General features: G+C 31.7%; 1 protein-coding gene across 6 annotated transcripts; it reads left to right on the forward strand.

Annotated features, from left to right (window-relative positions):
• Positions 1-4,168: 4,168 nt before the first annotated feature.
• On the forward strand, positions 4,169-18,826 carry LOC131951936 (centrosomal protein 43). 6 transcript variants are annotated; one of them, XM_059314394.1, is made up of 18 exons: positions 4,169-4,289; positions 5,795-5,848; positions 5,998-6,052; positions 6,185-6,273; positions 6,786-6,929; positions 7,742-7,756; positions 8,755-8,811; positions 9,191-9,323; positions 10,344-10,367; positions 11,939-12,054; positions 12,469-12,626; positions 12,931-12,966; positions 13,452-13,532; positions 14,923-15,098; positions 15,256-15,330; positions 15,514-15,556; positions 15,707-15,848; positions 16,218-18,826. In XM_059314394.1, exons 1-18 carry the CDS (start codon positions 4,209-4,211, stop codon positions 16,296-16,298), a joined length of 1,560 nt encoding a protein of 519 aa, XP_059170377.1. In that variant the 5' UTR covers positions 4,169-4,208; the 3' UTR covers positions 16,299-18,826. The 6 variants fall into 6 exon arrangements, with proteins under 6 accessions (XP_059170377.1, XP_059170381.1, XP_059170380.1 ...); XM_059314398.1 differs by lacking the exon at positions 13,452-13,532; XM_059314397.1 differs by lacking the exon at positions 12,931-12,966.
• The last annotated feature ends 38 nt before the right edge of the window (positions 18,827-18,864 follow it).

The raw sequence follows: 18,864 nt of genomic DNA on the forward strand, positions 1-18,864 counted from the left end.
AAACTTCCGCGGGGCTGGGGAGCGGCGAGCAATGTTAAAAGAATATATTTTCTATATACATTTTATATTTTTTTCTATTTCGTCCGGTGGGCAGAGTCGTAGCTAAGGGGGCGCCCCGGTCGCAGACCCTAGGGGGCGCGAAAACGGTAGAAAAAAATGTAAAAGCTAATTTTAAGCTGCAGTTTTGAATTATAAACAGTAAAAGTTAAGAAATGTAACGGCTACAAGCTTTAACATACTGATTTAATTGTTTTCTATATTGTATAACAAATACCCTTAAGAAACAGTGGTCGGGAAAAAAACGCTTTCCGTTTTTTTCCTCGATGGCGGCGCTTTTTCGCTAATTAAAATCGGAAGGATTTACACTGAGTTGGTGAGTAGATAACCTTTATCACTTATAAAAGAAAACAATTGTATTAAAGCGTATTGTACGACTGTGTAACCGTAAAGAAGTTAATGACGTTACAACTGTGTCCTAGTTGGTGGGGGTGGGGGGCGCTTTTTCGTCTACAAAAATAGCAATAATCTGTAATTGATAGGCGATTCAATTACTCTTTTAACACTTAGAAAAGAAACCAATTGTATTAATTTAAAGCGTATTGTGTAACAATAAAATAAGAAAAAAGTAGTGGGTGCGGGGCGCTTTTAAGCCAATGTAAATAGGAAGGATTTGCACTGGAACGGTGAGTTGATAAATCGTTCAACGCTTAAAATAGAAACCAATTGTATTAACGCGGAATCTACGATTTCACTAGCTAGTTTTGTTAGGAAATGACACGACACGTTCTTTGTACGATTCTCTCAACTAAGATATCAGATCCTTTTACTTGATTGCATTACATCTTGCCTAGATCCATTGTATTAAAGAGAAATACATATCACGGATTATTGCGTCACTATATGATCAGTAAAATAGCATACCGTTGGAGCGGGTGGGTGTAGTTGATAATCTTTGGCCGAAATTTTAAGAGCTAAGAAAACTATAACACGGCTTTCTATATTTAAAGTTGCCTAATAAACATGTTTACTAGAAAATCAGTATATTGTACAGAATAGACATTTTTTTATTGCCTGTTTCATAACAAGTCCTAATACTGCAATTTTCATATAGATAACTATGGTAAACTGGTACAACACTACGTCTGCTACTGCTTTGTTACTTTGTTCAACCTAACTGATAAATTAAAGCTGTGATATAGGCCCTACTAATATCGAAATTGTTCTAAATACACGACCACAATTGGACCAACAAAGCTTGCACCTTGTACAAACTGCAATCTAAAGTAGTACTTAACCTTTTTGGAGGTACCAAACTCCATCAGTTTCATATGCGCATTTACCGAACCCTTCTTAATAGCAGTGGCGTCGCTAGGTCGGGTGTCACCCGGTGCGGTACTTCTTGGTGTCACCCCCTATATATATATATATATATATATATATATATATATATATATATATATATATATATATATATATATGTGTGTGTGTGTGTGTGTGTGTGTGTGTGTTTCTGTCGGCCTAAATAGGCCTATAATTCAAATATATGCCGCATACGCGTACATGTATGTGTATATGCTATTTTTTGCCTTTATGTCACCCCCTAAATGGTGTCACCCGGTGCGATCCGCACCACCCACCTCGCCCTCGCTACGCCTCTGCTTAATAGTTCTATCATCCACACTGACAAAATCCGATTGTGATTCACATGGGTTGGGTGCGTGTCTTGACCTTCGCCGAAGCCCTGAGAGCGACTCACAGAACCTCTGGTGTTTGATCGAACCCAGGTTATGAATCGCTGCTCTAAAAACTATATTTTCTCCTTTTATTAGTTTCGGCTTCATGAGAAGCATAAGCGTATGCAACATTTCGTCAACTCACTTGATTTATAATATGAAGATCGACCCCTGATAATTTCAAACGATTTTCTTCACGACTCTTCCTCTTTCCCCGTGGACTTTACACCAGCACCTGCTTAGTAATGTTATTTGCTGTCTTTCTGTTACTATATATATTATTTCATTCTCCAACAGTTTCTTCCAGGCATCTCTTCGTGTGGGGGTGGGGGGGGGGGGCAGAGCGCCCCACCCCCAAGTCTACCGCCCCCGAACGAAATGGAATTTATATAGCCCCCCCTCCCGAAGAAAGTCTACCGCGGAGAAAAAAGTCTGGAAGAAACACTGTTCTCCACTCTCTGTAATCACCTAGCTCCGAAACATACAATAAAAGATACTTCACATTTAGCTATAGATCTTGATTGCATTCTTTTAACAATGCATTTGAATTTCACATTGGTTTAGAAAGTTAAAAAGCATTTCATTATTTTCATCGCTAATGATTCTAATCTGAACGTCATGCCACTATCATTAAACCGGTTATGACTGCTTTTTCAACCAGTTAAAATGGTTTTGCATTTGTAGTTGACATCTCCGAAACCCAAGGTTTCGCAAATGTTGTGTTCGCTGGATTCCATTTGTTTCCTCTAGCTTGTTTCATTATATAATCAACCAGTCAACGAAATACCCATGTCGTATCCCAATGTGTACAATAACTTTTTTTCTGATAACTTTCTATTGTGTATCACTTGAATAACCTTATTCTAACAAACTTATGATCCAACTAAAGACTGGCCTAAACAAATTAGCACCTGCTACAAACTACCTCCTAAACCTAAATCAGGAATATTTTAAAAATATTAATCATCTTTTTTATAAGGATAACGCATCTTGAGGGAAATTTCATTGGCGTCAAGTAAAGCTTTAGGGAACGAAAATCAAACACCGTGATTATTAAATCTTTTCCGGACTGTGAAAAGATCGTGAGACATTTTACATATTTTTAGTGTTTACTAAAGAAAACAAATTATTTTTATATCCTTATTTTCAGCGAAAATTTTTATAAAGATTTTTAAAAAATATTGGTTTTGTTTATGTATCTATTTTTAGTAATTCAGAATTTATTCATTTGACACTAAATAGGCTATGACTTAAATATTTTCTTTCAAAATGATCAGTAGCTCGCGTTCTTTCAACTCCTTTGACATCGGCAAAGGAAACAGAGTGCTCTGCACCATGCTGACTGTCTTGTGTTTCCCCATCTTAAGTCAAGTACCCACCATAGTTGTATGGACTCAAGGACCTACCACAGACTTTCCCGGTCAGCAGCTGTAATCTGAATAATTCAACTACGCCCCCCCCCCCCTCCATCACACTTAGCCTAACCACTATCGTTGCTAAAAATGTTCAAAATTTTCAAATACAAATATAAAATAAATGCTGACGAGTTAGTCTATCATGAAATATTTGCCTAAAAAATAAATTACAATTTAAAAAAAAAATATTTTAAAATTTTTATTAAAAAAACATTTTGAAAGAAATCACACAATTTAATCACACAAGTCGACTATGGGCCACGATATAGAAATAAAATAGTATGTTCGTCAAAAACTCGTATATACACGATCAAAGCGCGTTTGTATAGGTGGCGTTGACACGATTCGGGCCGTATCATGCCGTATGTGTATCATGGCGTCAAGGTTTACATGATGTAAAAATATCACCATACCGATACGTGTTATCTTGCTCTGGCACACTTTGTTACTTGATCTATAATGTAGATTCTATATTGTGCAGTCGTAATTGAACTGTCATCGGCCGCTAGTTCTACCGTCCGGTTTGACAAAATCAGATCGCAAATCATATGAATCGGGTGTGTGTCTTGCAGAGTTTCTTCCAGGCATCTCTTGGGGTGGGGGAAGCCTCCCCGAACAGTCTACCCCCCCCCCCACCCCGAACGAAATTAAATTTAAATAGAGAACATACTTTTACCAATGTCGTCTCCCCCCCCCCCTGGAAGAAACACTGGTTCTTGACCTCTGCCGAACCCCTAAGACTAGTTCACCGAAACCCTGGGGTTCAATTGAACATATTGAGAACCACTGATCTAGTGGTACTGCTCACTGAGATTTTCTTTTTTTGGGGAGAATAGCGCTAGTTAGGAGAATCCGAGAAACCCAAAACTAACAAAATGCGCATGCGTCCAAACATGTTTTCATATGCAACAAAATGGCGCATTCGTTGCTATTTACTCCTCATTTGGCAAACAATTTGTGTGAAAATAGATTTTCCTATTTTAAAAGAATGAGAGCAATCTAAATAAACTACTTTTAATTAAAAATAATTGTGTGAATAGATATATTGTTTATTAAAACCATGTCTGCAGATGAAGATACCGAGCTTAGGGATTTAGTAGCCCAAACTCTAGAAACAAATGGGACACTTGGCAAATTGAGGGTGAATAAAACTGTTTTGCATTTCTAAAGGCATTTTTTCTCTGTATATACTATATAAGTGTGTATTCGACACTTGTGGAATGAGATCTAAAAACTACGTTTGTGACAGTGACATCACTCACGTCTTCTCGTACTTCTTACTGAACTTACTCATCATTACTTGTCTTACTCTCCTATCTTACTCTATTTTTAGATTTTAGAATTTTTAGAGTTACCGAAAATACTAAAAACATCAAATCCATCAAAAGTTTAGAGAAGTCTGACAAAAATTTCACAATAAAGTGCTTATAAAATCACATTTGTTTTAGTTTTAATTTTAATAAGATTGCTACAGTACAGATTTAATTGATTTCTATGAAAGTGGTTTTCGAAGGTTGATCACAGAGTTCCTTTACAGTAAAGTACGGTAGTGTGTACAGTACACTGTACAGTTGTACAGCCAATCAATGACTGTCTTATGAAAGTGAAACTTCAGGTTATAATGTGGGCTTGATGAAAATAAATGAAATGTAGCCTTAAATGCAAAAAAAGTATTTTCAATTTCTCTGCTTTTACAACTTTTATTAGATCTAGATCTATATGGATTCTACAAATATTGAATTTCTGAATTTTTTCAGGCTTGAGTTTTACTTTTTATATTCTTTATAGCCACGTTGATGGCAAACTAGAAAAAAAAAAGCCAATAATAATGGACCCGATCTTGTCAACTCAACTATCTTCATTATAATGAAAGTTTAACACCTATCTGCACTAAATACACACAGAGAAACATCTATTCTAAAATAAGTAACATAGAAGAATACTCATATCATATCTAGAACACAGTGGCTGCTGTACAGAACTAACATACACCTAACCTGGTAGCATGAAATCACTGGACTTTATAACTGTACACAACGTATGATGACACAATGACTACAGATACTGAGGGGTCAAAATGAATTAATGGGGCAGGTTACGAAATAAAATAAAAATATCACCCATTCATCCCCTTCACTTCATTTAGGAAGTGATAACTTCAAATTAAAAAAAAAAACTCATGTCTTAAGATGGATGTAATCTGGATTTTAATTTTATAGAATCACACCCCATAGGAAAGTTGACATGCAGTACTTAAGTATTTTGGAGAAAAACAAAGATGTCGGACTTATTGTTTCTGCTCTCGAATGACGAAGCAATGTTTAAATACAATTATTCCTTCAGTTTTCACATGCAGAAATTTAGATGGATTGGCCACACACTCAATCTGTCATAAGAAGACAGGACCTCACAGGAAGCTACAGTGAAAAAGAAAAAGAGACCAACCATTGAAGACCTGGAGACATGACCTAGAAAAAGTCACCAAGAAAATTGGATGCATCTGTGGACTAGATAGATATGCCTGGAAATCTCTTGTCTTTAGCCTATATCCCAACAGGGCAACAGGCTAACCTAACTTAATACATGAGGAGTGTCATTTTCTGTAGTAGTGTATAGCCTACATACCATCCTTTTTTCTCTATTTAGGCACAATTGAGGGCAAGTGTTTTTTTAGCTCTAGAAGATCAAGAAAATGGTCAGGTAAAAATCATAATTTTCTTGTTTTTTAAGCCATTGGTAGAAAATAGTTACAATTAAGGTATCTACATGCATTTAATAATTTTTTTTTCTGCATTTACAAAAGATTTTGATTTACTTTAAAATAATTTTTAATATTTTTTTTTTTACAGAGCAAAGCTCCCTTTCTTAACAAGAACTTAAGAAACTTCCTGTCAACAAAAGAAGGTAAAACTAAAACACTAACTGAAAAAAAGACTTCATAGCTTAATTAAACAAAATTGTGGCCTTATAGAATAACAAGGTATCAGTGATTTTGATATATTTTTCTTAGCAAGTTACAATTGATTTTCTTTGCAGGAATGTTGGTCACAAGTCTGGTGCAGGAGTTTTTGGAATTCTTCAATCTAGAGTTTACATTAGCTGTATTTAAACCAGAAACAGGGCTTGTGAGTTAACATTTAAATATTTTCCTTGCTTTAGAGGGGAGGCAATAACTATGACTTTTTAAATATAGTCCTACATTATTATAATTTAGAATAAATTAAAGATTAAAAAATTAATAATAACATTGCAATGAATTCGAACAATATATGAATGTATCTTTTAAATATTTCTGAGTCATTACATATTCTGCACTAAATAAAGATTTCTGAATTGATTTAGTATATAAATATTTTTATCACAGTACTAAAACAAATTGAGTTTATCTGATGAAATGATTTCACTATTTTGTTATCTCTGATATGTATAGTCCCATATTTTATTAATTTTTTTTTCTTTTAAGTTTTTATTTAAAAATATCTAAAACAACTTATTTCTCATTTGACAGCTAATTTTAATTAGTTGCAAGCAAAAAGGTTCTGAATAATGCTTAGCTACAGCAAAATAAGAAGAAACAAATTTTTGAGTTTAAGTACAAATATTACAATATAGAGAAATGTGTTCTCCCTTTTTACAGGTAGAATCAGAAAAGAGAAGTGAGTTATTGAAAGCACTGGGCATACAGCCATCAAACATCCCACCCAACACACCGCTACTCTCTGCCTTAGTACACAGTCAACATTCATCATCAGGTGCAGGGGATGCTGTGTACATCTCAAAGGTAAGCTAATCATTTAACACATGATGCTATGATATTTATTTTGAATAGGCACTTAAGAAATGTAATTTAAAAAACTGTAATCATTTAACACATGATGCTATGATTTTTATTTTGAATAGGCGCTTAAGAAATGTATTTTAAAAAACTGTAATCATTTAACACATGATGCTATGGTATTTATTTTGAATAGGCACTTAAGAAATGTAATTAAAAAAACTGTAATCATTTAACACATGATGCTATGATATTTATTTTGAATAGGCACTTAAGAAATGTAATTAAAAAAACTGTAATCATTTAACACATGATGCTATGGTATTTATTTTGAATAGGCACTTAAGAAATGTAATTAAAAAAACTGTAATCATTTAACACATGATGCTATGATATTTATTTTGAATAGGCATTTAAGAAATGTAATTAAAAAAACTGTAATCATTTAACACATGATGCTATGATATTTATTTTGAATAGGCACTTAAGAAATGTAATTAAAAAAACTGTAATCATTTAACACATGATGCTATGATATTTATTTTGAATAGGCACTTAAGAAATGTAATTACAAAAAGTTTGTTTTAGAAGAGTATTTCAGAAACATCGGATTTCTTAGTGTAGTCATTGCTAAGCAAAAAAATGTAACATCTTTGTAAAATTGTTTTTCTAGACACAAGGAAACTAATAAGAATTAGCCTGTGATTAGTTGTAATATAAAAAAACAAGATGCACCCACCATGGGAACCTACATTGTATATTTTTGTTAATAGTTTGTCTTATTGGATATTAAAAAAATATTTTAAACATTGTTCCAGGCAAGATCACACAGGGTAATAATTTTATGCTGATTTATTAAAAAACCTTCGTTTACCAATTTTTTAAATTAAAGATGGACATACATAACAACCTTCTAAGCCAGTTTTTATTATGTTACGCGATCTAAAAAAAATGTATCATGCTTTTGATTTAAATTTGGGTCAATAATATATTTTCACACATTCTATTATTGCTTTCTTAATATTGTATATGCACACTCTAATATAAATTAATGTTTTGAAATATTTTTTTACATTCTTATTATGAAACAATAAAGTTTTAGCTGTACACAACATGGTTAACAAAACAAGTTTTATTTTTGGTCTGTTAATGCTAGCATCAGATGTGTCTAGAAATAAAATTCATGATTACCGAAAATAAAACAATTGAGGAAAACAATCTCAAACAACTGATGGACTCTAAAAGGACTGACCAGCAGATAAGATAGTACCATTAACAGCATATCAAATAAATCTAGATGACTGAAAAACAAACAAAACATTCTTAAACAATGTATGTTGGCTTTCAGGTTCTTTGATCCTTTTTAACGGAGAAGAGTGTTTTAAAAAAAACATTGTATTGTAACCTCTGTTTTAAACATTTTATAATTATATAGCAGCAGAAAAATTTCTTTTTAAAAAAAAAATTTAACTGTATGTTATTAATTTAACTAATTACCTTTTAACGTGCTTTTAAAATGTTTTCTCTTTAAGTACATATACTGATAGTACATAAAACTTTACTTTATACATCAGTTTAACTTTTTTTATAGTAAATTCAGTGATTTTATTATTTACATCACAGAAATTTGATTTTTAAAATTCATAATAAAATGACTAATTACAAGTGTTTTTAAAAGAAAGTCTTTTAGAGAAATTTCTCTTTTTGTCACATGATCAGTAATTTAAAGTGTTTTTAGTGTGTTTTAGTTGTAGACATAACATATGGGACTTTATAAAGCTTAAGTTTAGGTGCAGTTTAAACAAGAACTAATTAATTTTTTTCCCTGTAGGACTTGACTGAAAAACAAATTGAAGAAGCCAGAAAAAAATTTGATTATTATGATAAAGTGAGTTGTTTTCTCATGATTTATCTCTGAACTGTTGTTTTAATTAAATTATAACAGTGGCTTCCAATATGGGGCTATTGATTTCGTTATGTAGGATGGCATTGGTGATGAAATGTTATAGAACTATTAATTTTTAGTGTAGGATGGCAGTGGTACTATGCCATTATGAAGCATGGCAGTGATGCTATAGAACAATTACTTTCTTTATTCAGGATTGTAATGGTGCTATAAAACTATTACATTTGTATGTAGGATGGCAGTGGTGCTATACTATAGACCAATGCATTTCTGTTATGAAGCATGGCAGTGATGCTATAGAAAAATTACTTTCTTTATTCAGGATTGTAATGGTGCTTTAAACTATTACATTTGTATGTAGGATGGCAGTGGTGCTATAGAGAAAGGAGAGCTTAGAGAACTGTTTCTGGATATGTTTCCCAGTTTTCACCGCAATATGCTGGAGCGCTATGTCAATGATGAATTTGCTGCAGTGGACAGAAACTTTAGTAACTGTAAGTCTCAATCGTTTTCTTTTATTTGTTGTCTGGGTGTTGGTTAGGTCCTTATTAGTATTAATAATCTGATGTAAACAGGCATTCAGAGATGTATTTGTTGCCCATATCCTACTTGGGTTTATGGTTATGTTTCTTGGTTGTTTTTATTCTTTTGTTTTATCTTTTTTTTTAAAATGCATTAATAGCCACATGTAGGCATTCACTTGTTTATCTTTAAAATGGGTTATCTGATTTATATTTATCTGATATATAAATACATTTTTTTAGTTGTTGTGTAAAAATTAACTTTTTATTATCTCTTTTATTTTGATATGATGTTCATATTTGATGTTATATGAACAACTTTGGAAATATATCCTTTGAAATATCCATCTTTTGAAAGCACATTATTAACAATGTTCAAAACATTTTCTGTGAATAAAAATTTTGATAAAATAGAGTACACAAAATTTAATTTTCTTCTTAACAGAAGATCAACCATTTCTAATTAAAGGATCAATTAAAAGATTAATCACTATTCACTTGAGACTATTTTCACATTAACTGTGGCTGGTATTGAACCATTGCACATTTCCAAGTTAAAACTGGTACACCAAAATGGTGTCTTCCATACACTTTCTTAGGAATATTTAGAAGCTATGTGACAATAGTTTGTACTACTACAAAAGTTCACTGAATTAAAACAAAAATAGGCTACCTTTTCAAATCAAGCAAATTATTAAGAGTAATTTGCTTGCCTGACCACTGTATTTAAAGGGATTGTGTGGTCAGCATGATGGAAAGCTGCTTTTATTTTTGCTGAGTCAGATACCCTTAAATAGCTGGGTGGACTTTGTGATGTCCTATGGATTTGGATCTTTACTTTCCCCAACTAGTTAGTTACCCAAGCGAGCTGTGTAAACTCCTTGTCCTATTGACTGAAGCCTGGAAACTGAACTCTAGACAAATGTTTTTATTATTCTAGAAAATGATGTGTGGTTGAGGGTATAATCATGTGGTATTCACCTTGTATTTAAGCTCTATATTCACTGACACCAAAAGGTAATCCGTTTCTTACCCGCATGCCATCTTCTTGTTGTTTTCTCTAACAAAAATGTACATAACTGAACCTCAGTTTGTGCAGGCATGATTCAAGTTAGGCATGATATAACAAGCTGCTCACTCTTGATGTGGTTAGGGGTTGTTAGTTAGATGTGTCTCACCATTGTTAGGGATTGGAAAGATGTCTTTGACTGATGTGTAGGGGTTGTTGTGTTAGGTAGATTACCTAGCTCTTATGTGTTGGGTAGATTACCTGTCTCTCATGTGTTGGGTAGCTCTCATGTTTTGGGTAGATTACCTAGCTCTCATGTGTTAGGTAGATTACCGACTTATGTTGGGGCTGTTGAATTCACCTCACTCTTGTGTTCACAGTGTTGGATTTAACTCACTAGAATTTTTGTGGCTCATTGAATATGTATAATCATCTCACTAGATAGTGTTTGGATTATTGGATAGACATATCACACCTTTAAGTTGTATTGACTGTTATATAAAATAAATGAACTTTTCATGTGTGTAATAGTTGCTAGAAAGATATATGGGAGGTATTAGGTAAATAATTTTTTTTTTCAAGGCAGTTCTGGAATGGATTATTTTAAATTGTGTTTATATTGGTACATATTCACACAATCTACAAGTCACCAAAGCTTAATAATAAGGCTGAATTTTGTGACATGCATGGGCTGCATTATTTCAGACACTGAACTGCTTATATTAAACTGAATAGAAAGCTTAGATTTTTAATTAAGCATATGGAGATGATAGCCATTGTCGATGTTGTTTCTTTTTTTTTTAAGTTTTGAAAATGTGTAGTAAAAATACAGAGATTATCATTAGACATTGATAGTGAGTGCTTTAAAAAATTACCACTTGTGATATTTCTCTTTGAATGTATGCTCAATAACTACACACCTTCCTTAACATTTTCCTCAACTCATCTGTACTTTTAAAAATATTGTCATTGTTTCTCTCAGCACCATTCAATACTACACATTTATTAAAATAGATGGAGAACTTGCATTGGATTTTTAGTTGTGTTTAAATTATGATTTCTAGTAAGTCATTTGCCTAATTATTCAAAATACTAATCATTATTTTAAACATTCAAAAATATAAGGGACTATGTTTAACATCCCCCTCATGCACTTTTATGTATTTTGCATTATGAAATGCAGATATTGCCTGGTAAACTATGCATGGAGTTTCTATCAACTAGTTTTGAAGATGCATTATAACGATTGTTTAAAGTGAGATGAACGAGTTAGATACTTTTCTATAAGTAATTAGTTTCTGGTTTTGTAAGGGTTAAATATGTATTATTTCATTCAGTTAAATGTAGATTGTGTATTTTGGCTTATTGGCTAAACTTGACAGCATTCACTTTATTTAATCACATTTGAAATAGATTTTAATGCAGAAATTAATTATTGGTTCTTTAATATCCATAATTTATTATTAATGATTTGCCTTGTTAATTCAACAGCTCTTCAACCAATGAAATTAAATCTATTTTATTTTCAAAACTTAATTGTTAATTTAGATAATTCTAGAATTCTTTCTGTTGGTTTTAGCCATAGACTTTGATGAATTCCTGGGCATGTACAAACGTTTATTCTTGCTGTGCCGAACTGTGGTGTCAGATGATGTGGCAGGTATCATCACACCATCCCAAAAACCAGATGTCAAGGTTTGCTTTTATTTCTCCCACTTTTAAAAAAATATTATTTCTTAAATTATCCAGAGTATTCTCTTGACAAGTTTACGTTCATTATTCAGACAGTGTTTTAAAAAAGTTCCCCTTTCACACCTAATAATGCCTAGGGCAGGTGAAGTAGAGTTCAAGTTTCTTGACCTTTGTATATAAAGAGATGGTGTGGTCAGAACTATATACAGCCGCCTTTATTCAGAGACATCCTGCAGTCTGCACCAAGATCTGAACTTAAGACATTCGGGTTAGCATCCAAACGCTCTACCAGTTGACCATGCCATTCCATATAGTCAAGCTACTAAATTGTAAATCAAGACAGTTCTTGATGAGTAACAAAAGAAAAGTTCTCATGTTTAATTATTCACCATGGTGTTATATTTTACTGCATTAAAGTTACCAAAGCAAAGTGACAGCAGTGATCATGAGAGCAGGAAGTCCCCTCCCCCAGACAACGGCACATCAAACCCACTGAATGATGGGAGTGACATAGAAGAAGATTCTTTTTTTGATGACCACCCACCTGCAGCGGTCAGCTTTAGTACCTTGTCCAGGTGAGAACAAATAATTCAATTTGTTGTTAACAAGTAGGCCCCTATTCTTCGTTCTTTAACTTATATTTTACTAAACTCAATTTTAACAATGATTACGCTTGTGGTCATTTTTTGCATTTTGAATGTGAATAAATACCACAGTTATATAGTTCTCCGCGACTGCAATAACCAATTTATTAAATTTTAAAAAAATTAATTTTTCTAAAATACTTTCATTTTATTGTATTCTTTTTTTTTTATTTTAAATTTTGTTTTTCAAAATGAGAGACAATTAGATATTTTTTGTTGCTATACAATATTTCAGTTTTATCTCCGAGAGATCCAGATCCACATTTTTAAGGTCTCCACAGTTATGTTTTTTTATTTACCCATTGAGCATTTGATTCAGCATTTTTGATTATGTGAACTGTTGGCTGACAAATAATTTCCCATTATTAAAAAATAATACTTAAAACATTCAATATTATAAAGATGTTAATATTGTCTCATTATAATCAATACTTTTTTAGACTGTTATTTAATGTTATTTGGAATAAAGAATAGACTTACATATTTTTGAATTAACTATGTTAACAAAATTAATATTCAACGCTTAGCAAACAGTTTACACCATTGCATTTTGCATTGAATGCTTATACAATTAGTTTCCTTTGAATGAACTTCATTGCATTTTGCAACTTTATTTTCTGAATTTGGATCCTGAGATTTTAATTCCCCACTTGATATTTCTCTACTGCTGCTTAACGCTGTGATGGTTACATAACAGTGCAGCACTGGGGTGATCATGTAGAAAGCATGGGGTAATGTGAGCTTTCAATTTGCTAGTGTTCCAGCTGAGAGTGTGAGCGCCGCCGTCACCAGACAGGCCAACCCCTACCAGCCCCCTCACAGGTCCCAGCAGCAGAGGTAAATGGAATTTGCTGTGGCCGCCTTCATATCACCCCATTTATCACTGCGCTTTTCTTTCTATTTGCTAGTCAGGTTGTTTCACTTTTCCCCCAGTTTATTTTACTGTAACATTATATTTAAAAGTGAAATATAAAAATGCAATGTTATATTTAGTAATATAGATTAAAAAAGTATATTCTATAAAAATCTTTCAAGTCATATTGCTAGCAGAAATTATGTGTGTGTTTGAGAGACTGATATTTGCCAAAGTTCTTTTATTAAGCATTTTTTCTGCCTACCAAATGCTTTTACTTAAAGCCATACTCATTTTTTGTCTTTTCTTATTGTTTGACAAAATGTGAAGTAGAAGTATTAGATTGGAAAAAACATTTTGGCTTTTTAATAAGTAGTTCTCATTAGTCAAACCTGGATATACTTCATCACAATTTTTGTAGTCATAAATTCAGAAACAACCCATAGAAGATGGGCTTTAGAATGTAAACAATATTAATGTTATGGGTGGACAATGATAGATTACATGTACCAAAGTCTATGCAGCTGTAAATCTAGATTTAATTTTCCAGTTTCACACCTTAAGCATGTTGAAACCATTGAATGCATTTTTGACCTGCATGGGTTTTAAGTAATTTCAGCGCAAGATACTTGCGGCCCAATAATACAATAATACATTATTGATACATTATAAGTTAGATTATAATTTTACACATTTTTTTCTTGGATGGATGTTTATGAATCTAAATGATTCATTGATATGAATTTAAAAGAGCCAGTGTAACTACTATCAACTGCATGGGTTCTCTTACAGTTGTTTCAATGCTTAGCATGTTAAGGATTGTCATCTCTGCTAAATTTCTTAATACTTTTTTGCCCTTTTTTATTTATACTTTAATAATTAATACAGTGCTAAAAATTCAGTTTGAACTTTAGCATGCTCTCTTCATGTAACTTTTCATTAAACTTATTTACCTACTTTGTTTATAGAGCTCCTACATTTAAAAAAAAACAATTTTTTTAGCATTTATATGGCATTTTATTTATTGTATTTTCATTTTTCTTATTGCAGTTACAAATTCAACTTTTTTTTGCCTTTTAAATAGCCACAGTTGTATTTCATTACTTTGTGTTAAAAGCATTTGTATTTTCTTTAACTCATATATTCCTCTATTATCAATATAACTTGTAAAACACAAAATTCAACAATTTTCAACATTTATTATTCTTAAAATGGAATTTAGTCCTAAATGCTAGACATCCACAATGGCCGAATACATTTAAAAAACACAGATGTCGGCAATGATCAACATTACATCTCAGACATAGACTCAATGTGACACTGTGCTTGAATTCAGACATAGACTCAATGTGACACTGTGCTTGAATTTCTCAGTGAACTAGAGAAGAACCGTGACTTCCACACAGATACAAAGCTGAATGGGGAATCTGAGAAGGGAAAGAAGTCTGGCAGTGGTTTGAGCTCACTGAATGGCCTCCCTTCACTCGGAGCAGGGCGAGCTTCATTAGCAGGAGCTCCACCCTTAACTAGACCCAAGTCTCCTGAAAATGGTAATTAACATTTTCAGTATGTCATTTTATTTTTGAATGTACCAATAATTTGTTATTACACAAGTGTGTTATTTTGTTGCAGTAAGAGTATTTGTTGCTTAACTTAGAAAAATTACCTATTTTGAAAATGTTATTTTTTTATATTTATTTCTGATAGATTCACGGATGAATGATTCAGATCTAGACAAAAACCTGAGAGAAGTTGACAAAAGGATTGTAGAACTGGGACTTGGTAAATCACATAGTTGTTTTGTATAACTAAAAAAAGTCTTACTAGAGTTTTATACAAGTAATGGACCCTGTCCCTATTATGAATTTTATTGAAACTGAAAATTATCGTAAAATAATTTTGTATTATAGCTGTTAATTTTAATTTCAATTTAATAAAAGTATTTCATTCACTGCTCTATTTTAGATTCTCAAAATGATGAATTTGAATATGAAGACGATTTTAGCGAGTGAGTATAATTGTGGAATAAATGTTTTTAAAATTTATTTTAAAATCTCCTGACTACTATCTCTTGTTGAGATTTCTTCAGCTGTTGCTTATAAGTAGTCAGTAATTGATTATTTCCAATGCTTCTTCCTTTTCTCCTACTTTCTAAAAGCATGAGCCAAAAAAGCCCAAGAAATGTCAGAATAGACAACAAGCCAGAGAATGGCAGTGTAGCAGAGGAGATTGATGATGAGGAAATAGCAGAGGATATTTCTGTAGAAGCTGATGACTTAATGCGCAGTGAGAAAAGTGGTGTAAGAAACATTTATTTATTTCTCTTAAACCAGCCAATTAAAACAACACTGAACAAAAATCAATATCACTTTTTAGGAATCTGTTTTTCAGGATTAATTTCGGCATTAAAAAGAATAAACATTGTGGCCCACCTTAAATTAAAAATCTTAAGTTATGAAAATAGAAACTTTGATCACTTAAATGGATATATTTTGATGAATAGTGACAAAACAAGAAGCATATCAATTAAACTTCAAAAATGATGAAAAATTTTAACAGCAAAAATAATATTAATTAAATAATTATCAGCAATTTTAACAGTTAAAAAGAATTTGAATCTAATTATCTTGATATATATTGATACTAAGGCTTTACACATTTGATTACAGTTTGATGACCTGACAACAGATCGCAGCATCTCTCAAATAGACGGAGGCTTTGATTACATGGAAGATCCAATATTGCCTTAACCCCAGCCATTGTTTACTGCCCTATCACCCTCATCTGAAGACGTACTCTCAGCTAGATTTATCAGCAATAAGAAATCAACTAAGTTGGTTGAAAGCTGTTTATTTGTCTGCACATTACAGCTTTGCCTGTTATGATAAACCTCTAACAATTATAAGAAGTTAGTTTTAATTACCACTAAGATCAAAATGAACGATAATAGCTTCTGTATAGTTTGTACAAATGCTTGCGATCTTCTAGTAAATTTTAAGCTTGAATTACCCATTGAAATTTTAACCCTGTTTGTTTGATTTTAAATCCAGAGTAGTATTAACATTCAGTAATTGATTTAGTATTAAATGTTAGATATATTAGCAGCTATTTGGATGGGAATGTAGCAAAGTATGTTTAGCCAGTAATGAGCAGTAAATAAGTAATTAGGTTTTAAAAATCAGTTTAAACAGTCATTTAGTACAAATACTGTTTCAATATTTATCCACTTGTCTCATAACTTTTAAAAAAACTTAACCTTTAACCTTTAATTTATTTCATATAATAACTATGCTATTTAATACTTTTTAAATAGATCAGTTAGAATTTCTATTTTATATTTCATATATTTTTATTCTTTACATAATCACATTTTAAAAAGAGCAAGTTTAATGTGTTTCATCAACACCCAAGACTTAACAAAATGACACCATTATGAATTAAATGACGCAATATAAAAAGCAAACTCCTTAACTTGTTATGATTTGCCAAGGGAAGGTTAGACTTTTTAAAATCTGAATTCAGTTAACTTTATTCAAGTTAAAGTATGTTTATGCAGTTACAGCTAAATAGTAAAATAGACTTGTCTCAAGTGTTTTCAGTTATTTTCATCCCATTAACTTATGTTAAAATATTTTTTTAATAGCTATTACTATTATGAAATATTTTTTTTTACTGTACTTATTTTTTTATTTTTCTAATTTAAAATATTTATGTATGTAAAAAGTATTATCAATAATTTTTTTTTTGCTTAACTGCAGCCAAACAAAAGTGCACGCTCAGTGTAGGAAAAAATTACTTGTTAGGCATCGATTAAGTTTATATAATATTTCATTTACTTGTTATATTTGTAATACTGTCTTATTCCTTTTTCTTTCTATTGTTAATCAATATTACCATATTTAATTTAGCATTCCTTCAAATCAACTTAAAACTTTAAAAACTAATTTACTAAATATTTAGGATCTGTAGCAACCAGTTCATCACAAAACATTTAGGATATGTAGCAACCAGTTCATCACAAAACATTTAGGATCTGTAGCAACCAGTTCATCACAAAACATTTAGGATCTGTAGCAACCAGTTCATCACAAAACATTTAGGATCTGTAGCAACCAGTTCATCACAAAACATTTAGGATCTGTAGCAACCAGTTCATCACAAAACATTTAGGATCTGTAGCAACCAGTTCATCACAAAACATTTAGGATCTGTAGCAACCAGTTCATCACAAAACATTTAGGATCTGTAGCAACCAGTTCATCACAAAACATTTAGGATCTGTAGCAACCAGTTCATCACAAAACCTTTAGGATCTGTTATAACCAATTGATCTAACTAGATCTGTAGCCAATTAGTTTGATTTTAACTAATTTATATCAAAGAGTTTAATGTTTTTTAAATGTGAATGTTGACAAATAGGGCTTGATTTTCTTATATCCTTAAAGTCGAGAAACATTTTGCACAAATTTTCTTGTGCAACTTTTTTTCTTTAATCTTTCCAACAATTTAAAAAAAGTACATTTGCTCATGTTGATTCATTAGGTTACAAACTCAGCATAGCTGATCAACTTTTGAAGACCATCTCCATATAAAACAATTCACCAACACTTTGCATATTGCAATTGTAAGCATTGACAAGGTATCTTCAACATCACTATGAATATTTTTATTTATTTAAAATGTCTGTACATTTTCCTGTGTAAAATACAGTGCGTTTTTTTTTTGTGTTAAAAATTACCATAAACAGATTTAATGATAATGCTATTAGTACTAACATTTATGTAGGGTAAGCAAGTCTAAAAACTTTTGTACTGGTAGAAATTGTTAATACCAATGGTTGTTATTGAAAACATTCCATAACTTTGTCCATTGAAACAGTAAAAATGTTCAAATTTACAGAAAGTAGATAGTTTGTTTATAAACTACTAGCAATTTCTTTCTTTTAGCAAGTTTTTGTTATGACTTGTTATTTTCTTATCCTAGTGAACAAGAAAAATAGTTTTTTTATTGCTGTTTTGAAAACCGTAGTAGTATTCTATGCCGTCCAAAAAAATCTTATTGTAAATAACTGCATGATATATAAAACAAGCAAAAGTCAAAAATTTTAGACAGGGTACATTGATTTGCTCAATGCTGAATATTTATCTTGCATGAATGAATGAAAGACTAAACAAGAGAAAATCTTTGTTTCTACTTAACTGACTTTACTTGGTCCTTTGAAATAACTCATTTTATAACTTGTATGTATATAATAAACCAAACCTAATTAAAAAGTATTTAAAAAACTCTAGTTCTTTGTTTTTAATTTTGGTGTTG

This window comes from Physella acuta, unplaced genomic scaffold (assembly GCF_028476545.2).
Source record: "Physella acuta isolate Inbredline_101_S28 unplaced genomic scaffold, ASM2847654v3 ptg000839l, whole genome shotgun sequence".
NCBI classification, from domain to species: domain Eukaryota; kingdom Metazoa; phylum Mollusca; class Gastropoda; family Physidae; genus Physella; species Physella acuta.